Raw genomic sequence first — 7,842 nt, 5'->3', positions numbered from 1 at the left:
AAAAACGCTCATTGAAGAATTACTCGGTAAAACCAGAAGAGACATCCTCGTCGGCGGTTTGGAGAGACAGTACCCTAGTTAACGAAGATAGATCCGTCTGGGTCTCGGTGAATAAGTTATAAACAGTTACCCCCACGATAAAAAACAGTATCGCGAGCTGTAGAACCACCAAAGGTATCCGTAACGTACCCGCTGCGATAAATCCATGATTACCACGGTCGAGTCCCCGTCTCTGTTTTATACAAAGCCGTCGACGTAAGAGTCCATCGATTTTGGGTAACCCTCCCAGCGCACTAGATATCTCCGCTTGCGCCCCCTACCGCTCACTTTTTGTATCGATTCTACGCGATAGACATCGTCTTTTTTATCGATGGCTTGCAATTCACTTTCGTAGAATGTTCCACTAATCACGTCCCCGTTATAATCTCGGATGGTGTACGTAGCGGGGCTCCCCCATTTCCATGTGTGTACGTAAAATATCTCGCGAGTCCAAGACCCCGCTGTACCTTTCGCAAACGTGGCACGTCGGGTGGTAATTCTCACTGGTTGATCGACGGGTAGCTTGGGTGACACCGGAGGTCCGGTTCCGTTGTATAGTCTATCGAACACCAGAGACGCGTTGCTATTGGTAACCTCCGACGGTCGCATTAAAATCGCGGTGTGATACGTTTGGTTATAGCTCTCTGCGATATCACCCAACACGTCGATGTAGCGATGTGTGCGGTTCTTGACAAAGTAGCGATTCAATACATTGCGGGTCGTACGGATTACCCGTTCTACGATGCTAGCCTTAGTGTCGCTGTTGGTAAAAAAGTGCTTGACGTGGTTGTCTCTAAAAAACCTCTGTATAACCGACCCGGTAAATTCTTTCCCGGCATCAGTCTGAACGACGTGTGGCCTCTTATGAGCGAATACCTGGTTGAAGCCCTCGACCATATCTATCGGACGCTTTCGTTTCGTCGCGTGTAAAAACATATATTTCGAAAAACAACAAATTGACACCAACACATAACGGTAGCCGTCATTGCTACTAGAAATATTAGACAAGTCCATGAGGTCACTCTGGATCTGAATGAATGGCCCGCCGACGATCGTCTTCTGGCGTTGAAATTTGCCTGTATACGGATAGAATAGGGTGTAGCTATCCTCTTGTTTCAAATCCTTCTTGTCGGGGTGTAAGTATTTACCGCGATAGCTCGCCGGCGCTTTGATATCAAAATATTTATCCTTACTCGTCATCGTCGTAGGCCGTCCACGACCCGTAGAGCTGGGGCGGCTTCCTGTTAGCTCGCCGGCTACGTTTGATGATCTCTTGCAGTGGCGGTGATGTTTTAGCTATCTTGCTTGTGGTGGGGGTGCTTGGAGACGACGGGGCTTTCGGTGTTACTTTCGAGGTGACCCGACCCGGCTTCACTTCGTGCAGTAATTCGCGGAGAGTGGCTATCTGATCGTTCGTGAACCCGTTGGAGGTGTTGGTCATCTTCATCTGAAGAGGCTTGTCGATCTGACCCCGTTGACTTTTATACTTTGAGATGGCAGAGTTATACAAGGACAATTTCTTGTCGGCCGAAACGTCCATAGTCAAAATCGCGCTGATCGATCGGTCCAACTCGGAGTTCAAATCAGTCGCGTTAGAGGGAGCTAGAGGGTTAGGCGATATGATCACTTTTTTGAAATTCATTTTTTGCCAAAAACAGATTTCAACAACGACGCCGCCAATGGCAGGATTGACAAGATCCCACTAATAAAGCCTCCTCGCTGGGTGTTGGCGTGTAATACACGTCTCTTGGTCTTCAGGCTCAACTTTTTACTTGTCAGCTTTCGAATTTTGTCTTTGTGCGGGTGTAAATTTTGTATATGGCGTTTTGACAGTCTCAGATTGCCGTTCAAAACATTCACACAGACTTCGCAAAATGCTTTCACCAAACCAGAAGAGCTCCCCAATAATATATCCTTCCTTACCGCGGGCGACGCCTTGGACAGAAATTTCAAAGTCTCGCCGTGCTTCTTAATATAACAGTGACGTTTCGGCAGCGATTTGGTCCGAGCCATTATGAATATAGTGTCAAAGCGCCGGCACTTTCACTATTTATAGTGGCGTGTACAACACGAGTTCATCCCCAGGAAACACCCCTGTTTTAACACGACTAGAATCGGGTGTGGCTTGCGTCAAATCTATAAAAAGGTACCCGTGAGCGTTCTTTGTCGCATCGGCATACGCGTCAACTAGAAACTTGGAGTTACCCGGATACATTTGCTTGCCAAGCACTCGAATCTGAGATCGATCTCTAGGATTACGCATGATAATCAAATACTGGGTGCTGAGACTGAGGTCCCTCGATCTTTTGGACTGGAAATATAAATTTTGGACCGCGAATATTGTGGTCACCGATTTGTGGTTCGCGTACACTGTAAAGAAGGGGGTCACCCTGTCCGAAAATTCCATTTTATCGTCAATAATTAATAGAGTAGGACAGGGGCGGCTTGTCGCCAACTCATCCAAAATGGAGAGATCCGAGTAAAACTCAACACCTTGCAGCTCGTTGAAGGAGTCTTGATAAGCCGTATAGCAATAGATAATTCTTTTAATACGACCCTTTGAAAGCTGATCGATATTTTTTATGACTTTAAATATAAAAGTGCTCTTCCCCGAAAACGACGGTCCTGCCAAAAGACATGCCCTCCCTGTCGAGAAATCCATCACCAAGGCTGTTTTGACGTGACGAGACATGTATTCACAAACACACTTCTATATATAACAAGGACAGGTACACGAAAAAATATGCCGATTCTGAGCGTCACGCAAACCGTCCACGCAGCGAATCTTACAATGTCCACGAGACCGCCTTTTACAGCAGAAGCGAGGTATCATAATCGATACGAGAAGACGAGGCATCATCAGGACTCAGCGGTGTCCTGGCTAAGACTCGAGGTCTACGAGGGTAAGGTGATACCCGGCCGTGTGACTTTTTTGTTACGATTTTAGTCAGATTCGGTCTTGGTAGCACTGGCGACTGATGTATGTCTCTGGCACGCTGTGGTGTCGCCACGACAAACGGGGCAGTCAGATTCGGTCTTGGTAGCACTGGCGACTGATGTATGTCTCTGGCACGCTGCGGTGTCGCCACGACAAACGGGGCGTCAACCACGGTAGGTGATGTGTCAACGGATTTAGGGGCGCGACGATCTTCTCCCGTTCGGAGATAACCCTGGTTCATGAAGCGGTATCGGTTGTTGTCGTTTCCTCTGTGAGTCAAGCACTGATCGCGGTTCTGTACGCTACAGGCGGCACGATCGGTGGGGTCTGTGAAGCCAACTTGACGACGATTCAGGATACGGGCATCAGTCAGCAGTCGGCTCGTCACACCATCGCCTTCATACGTGAACACAGGTAGAAACTGCAGCTCCGTCACACACCTCAACAGGTCGTCTCGAAAGCTCATCCATTCTAGAAGACAAAAGATAGCTACATATGTGTCGGGTAATGACTATTACTGCTTGTTACCTGGTCTCAAGATGGTGGCAATGTGTAGACGATCCTGCAACTCTTTCTTGAAGTGAGTAGTTTGCTGATCGGTCAGATTGTCTTCCAGCAGAATATCTTTCAGCACAGAGACACGATGCCAGTTGGCTTGGGTGTCGCGGTGAAGTCTATTGAGTGAAAGCTGGCCGCAAACATGACTAATGAAATCGCTAGCTGAGTTATGAGTCATCTGGGAAAAAAACAAAAATAACACACATAATACAAACTCAAACGCCGCCTTCGAAAACTAGTCGCAAGCGACAGGCGTTGATGATAGAAAAAGCGTTCAATATGGAACAAAATTTCACAGTGAGCACCAAAAGATAAGCAATGTATGCCAGCAAAATAGTGTCTTCGTTTTAACATGTCTTTGACGTGCCGCCGAAACACTATAAAATAAAATAATAGTAAGACTCCATACTTGTGTCACAATATACAACCCACCTGTTTTTAGGAATTCCATGCGACTCGACAGGTCTTGTAGCTGAGACGGGCGAGGAGGACGCCAGCATATTCTTGTGTCTATGAATAAACGTGCCTTAGCAACGACAGAGAGCTAAGAGCATATTTACACACCCCCAATCTCCTCCAAGATGTTTCTGAGTCTTCTGACGTCCATGTTCAAAGCCTCTATCCTCAAGACCTCAGCCAAAAGTTCCACCCGGTCTGCCCCACATTCGTGTCGTATGATCAGACCAAACAGAACGCCAATCTCGAACTTGTCTTTCTGCTCGCATAGAGGTAAATGATCGTACCCAGACATGTACTCCCGAAGCGGAAAGAATTCTACATGATCGATGTATTGATCCATCTGAGAATTGAGACAATTATGATTCCAATTTATGGTAAATCATAATAGTTTCAACTCACCACGATTCTTTCTATACGATTCCTTCTATATGCTGATAAAATCTGAAAAGAAAAAACTCATTGTATTATACAATCGTGAAACACAATACGCTTTTCCCCACCTGCTGTAAGCTATTGACCCTGTGGTGTTAATGCTATCGTCTGTAAACAACACGAGAAAACGAGCACTATTGGGAAAGGGTCAAGATGCATAGAATATTTCGAGTCAACATGAGAGCATAATGCGAAAACAGGTTTAAAAAAGCACAGAATACGGAAAGTGCACATTCGAAAAAATCATAGTTCCAAGGGTCTCGTATGAATACCGTCTGATTCGACTATTCGTTTACAGTAGAAGTGAGACAGGGCCGATCGAAATTGCTCATAGGTATAAATGGAAGCATTCTTCCGCACAAAACCAGAATTCACATCACCATGTGGTTTTTTCTCAAACAACACTTTCCGGTAGATGTCAGCAGTCAGTTTGTTTACTTTTGAGAGCCCTTTGCATGAGTACTTATCCTCATTGCAATAATAAGTCTTTGCAGACAGACCAACGAAAATATTCGATTGTGCCTCAATTTTGAAAAGACCACTGGTCCGTTGATCATATCGATTACGAGCTTTGCAACAGGCACGTTTATCATTGAACGAAAGAGGATTGGCCAAAAATTCGCTACGGTGCTCGTCACAGACGATTGCTGGAAAATATTTGTGAAAATTTTCAAAAAATTCTGCTTGTTTTTCGGGTCGTACAACTTTTAGCAGGCTGTCAGAGGAGATAGCTCCGTACCAAGAATCAGTGTCGCTGTATGCTACTTCAATGGACCGGGGCAGGAGGTAGGTGGACAGGTACGAATGGAACCGTAATAAGGCCAATTTCGCATAATCATAGAAAAAGTACCCAATGTGGTTAGGTTGGCTCCAAACATGTCTTCTCAATTTCATGGACACCTCAAAAATATCTGGTGACAACTCTATCATCGATTTAAATCTGGAGTCATTTACCAAGACCATAGCTTTTTGGCGGTTAACAATCTTGACATCAGAATATTTTGTACAATTCGAGATAGTTTTACCTATACAGGAATTTGCAATGTCTTTATAGAACTGCCCCAGTGGCTTCTGAGACGGGTCATCGTCAGCCCGTCTTCTAGCCTCGGTTATCGTATCTACAAGAGAATTGAAACATTCAATGGGTTCAAACTCGATAGCTTGATATACCTTAGTAACGATTAACCCGTTCTCGAGGTACCACTTCAATAGTGGTGTTATTAACAATGTTTTTGTGGCCTGCAGAGTAGCAATCAAGAATTTCCGTGGCCGTTTCAAAAAACCATGTTGTTCAGCAAATGCTTTCATGTACGGGCCTATATCATCACGACTTACATAAGCATGTTTGAACAGGGGACAGAACTCACTAAAATGCTCTTTGAGATGACTTGGCACATGAATGTCGACCTCAACGGCCCCAAAAATTGATCTTTTGACACCAACTCTAAGAGTTTCGACCTTGAAAGGACCCGACATTTCACCATTTTACTGAATTCGAGAGTTTGAATAAAGGCAGCTATATCACTTCGTTGACGCATAATGACCCATTGACATTCTGTGATGTACTCCAATTTATACCCCACTTTTTGAATATACTGGATTTTACGCTGCGTCGCGGCCCAGCGGGCTTGACGATCCGGGCTGGTTCCCAACTCGCAGCCGTGGCCATGGTGAAAACATCCAAACAGCTCAAGTGCAACAGGCCCTTGTGGGGTCCTATAATACCCATCAATGCAAATCTGGAGCAGGCCGATACGATGCTCAGGACCATTGAATTGATGTTGGATTTTGACCCCCCGACAGTGCGCAATGTAGCTTAGCCATTGGTGAGCCATTTTTCCATAGAGAGGTGCCGTTTTTGTCCTGGAGAATAGAGTAAAATCTTCATTAGGTGACCACAGACAAGGATAACCCCCCGGTAATCGAGAACGAAGACAATCGAGGTAGAGACAGTTGGCGTCCAGACCTAGCACCTGTTCTACAGGTAGAGCGTTATCACCATAGATTTGGGGTTTGATTTTTGTGACCTTAGCCTCTGCATATCGCAATGAAACAACAGAAAGCCCGCCACGTAGATTTTCCCGTATCAAGGTGTGTATATGACTATACTTTTGATTCAACAAGGTGAATACAGGTGGTATGCTATTAAACACAAACCGTGATGCCAGAGAGGGCAATGATATACCATGTTTAGCCATGTCAATTGAGTAACGAGCAAAGAGTTGCTTATGCTTTGTGAGGGCCTCCAGTAACGGGCCAACATCTAAACTGACATAGAAAGACAGATAGTCACGAAAAGTAGTCATTTTATGTTCTGCCCACTTTGATTGACACCAAAGATATTGTTCATCAGTTATATTAGACCGTTTCAGTTTGTTATAAAAATGTATGTGGTCTGGGAGACATTTTTCATCCAATACCGATAAATCAGTGAAATAGTTATATGGAAAAAAGGCCTTCGTTGAAGCACAGTTATGACAACGTATGTATGCGTCATAACTTGTGCCGGCGCCAAGATACAAGGTCACATCCAAAAATCGAAATCGATTAGTCGACAAAGACATATACGACGTCCCCCTCTTAACAATACTGATAGGGTCTGATAAGTACTCCACCAGATATGGGATAATCAAAGGTATATCATAACGAGACCCATTGAAAAAGAATACAGGTAATTGACTCAAATAATTCAAAAAACGATGTTTCAATAAGGTTGCTGGGCTCATACGCTTGACATCCGGCTCAGCGGTATGCATTTCTTCAGCAATACAATCTAATCGTTCCAACACATCATGAAATTGTTGACATAATGCCTCAAAACACTCACTTTGGATCAATTCAAACCGTGACATCATTCTAGCAACCAGCGCCCCAGGGTCGCCATCACTAATCAGTACTTCTGGGGTCTCGTACCCTGGGTAATTACATGCGAAGGCCACCGCGGCCGGGATATGATGATCTACATAGTGCACATTAGCAGTGTCGTTTGGAGTTGAGCCTTTTTGCAATATACTCTCATAGTCAAAAACCAAGTTATACGGGTAGAAACGAGATGGTTTGGGCACAATTATCCCCAACTCGTCCAACGCTTCAAATATAGTAGGCTCAGGCTTGAACATACCCCCACGGTAGTGGTTAGGAATATCTTTAAAGCAATTATGCCGTTGGAGAAAGTATTTTGAACTGAACAGGCGATGACAGGTCTCACAGCTATAATTCTTGCAATATAAGTTCGAGTTTTTAATATAACAAAAATGTCTCCCTCCCTCTAAATGAACATGAATTTTCAACCCCTCCCGAGCACCGTGTCGTAGTATATACCCGACCCCATCTTTCAATGTATAGACACAGATGGATACTTTAAGACATGACTCGACTTTATGTAAATCGTTCATACATACCCCAGAATCAGGGTC

General features: G+C 44.6%; 2 protein-coding genes across 2 annotated transcripts; both read right to left on the bottom strand.

Moving 5' to 3' along the window:
* Positions 1-3,069: 3,069 nt before the first annotated feature.
* On the bottom strand, positions 3,070-4,329 carry LOC145441910 (uncharacterized). The gene is made up of 4 exons (XM_080319865.1): positions 4,100-4,329; positions 3,968-4,045; positions 3,506-3,912; positions 3,070-3,448 (listed from the first exon to the last, which is right to left on the bottom strand). The coding sequence occupies exons 1-3, from the start codon at positions 4,284-4,286 to the stop codon at positions 3,710-3,712; spliced, it is 468 nt and encodes a 155-aa protein (XP_080175991.1). The 5' UTR covers positions 4,287-4,329; the 3' UTR covers positions 3,070-3,448; positions 3,506-3,709.
* Positions 4,330-4,669: 340 nt separating this feature from the next.
* LOC145437714 (uncharacterized) lies at positions 4,670-6,330 on the bottom strand. Its single transcript, XM_080314995.1, has one exon. The coding sequence runs from the start codon at positions 5,900-5,902 to the stop codon at positions 4,670-4,672; it is 1,233 nt and encodes a 410-aa protein (XP_080171121.1). The 5' UTR covers positions 5,903-6,330.
* Positions 6,331-7,842: the final 1,512 nt, after the last annotated feature.

Source organism: Botryllus schlosseri, chromosome 1 (genome assembly GCF_051294905.1).
Source record: "Botryllus schlosseri isolate E-star chromosome 1, Bs_hap1, whole genome shotgun sequence".
Taxonomy (NCBI): Eukaryota; Metazoa; Chordata; class Ascidiacea; order Stolidobranchia; family Styelidae; genus Botryllus; species Botryllus schlosseri.
This window is presented reverse-complemented; position numbering and strand designations above follow the sequence as displayed.

What these genes read in the sequence shown, in the direction of transcription:
- LOC145441910 (XM_080319865.1), bottom strand. Translation starts at nt 4,286, where the DNA reads ATGTCTGGGTACGATCATTTACCTCTATGCGAGCAGAAAGACAAGTTC. An exon ending in CATCTTGGAGGAGATTGGGG is followed by an intron (nt 4,046 to 4,099) that starts GTGTGTAAATAT and finishes GTTTATTCATAG; the next exon opens with ACACAAGAATATGCTGGCGT. An exon ending in CATGGAATTCCTAAAAACAG is followed by an intron (nt 3,913 to 3,967) that starts GTGGGTTGTATA and finishes TTTATTTTATAG; the next exon opens with TGTTTCGGCGGCACGTCAAA.
- LOC145437714 (XM_080314995.1), bottom strand. Translation starts at nt 5,902, where the DNA reads ATGTCGGGTCCTTTCAAGGTCGAAACTCTTAGAGTTGGTGTCAAAAGA.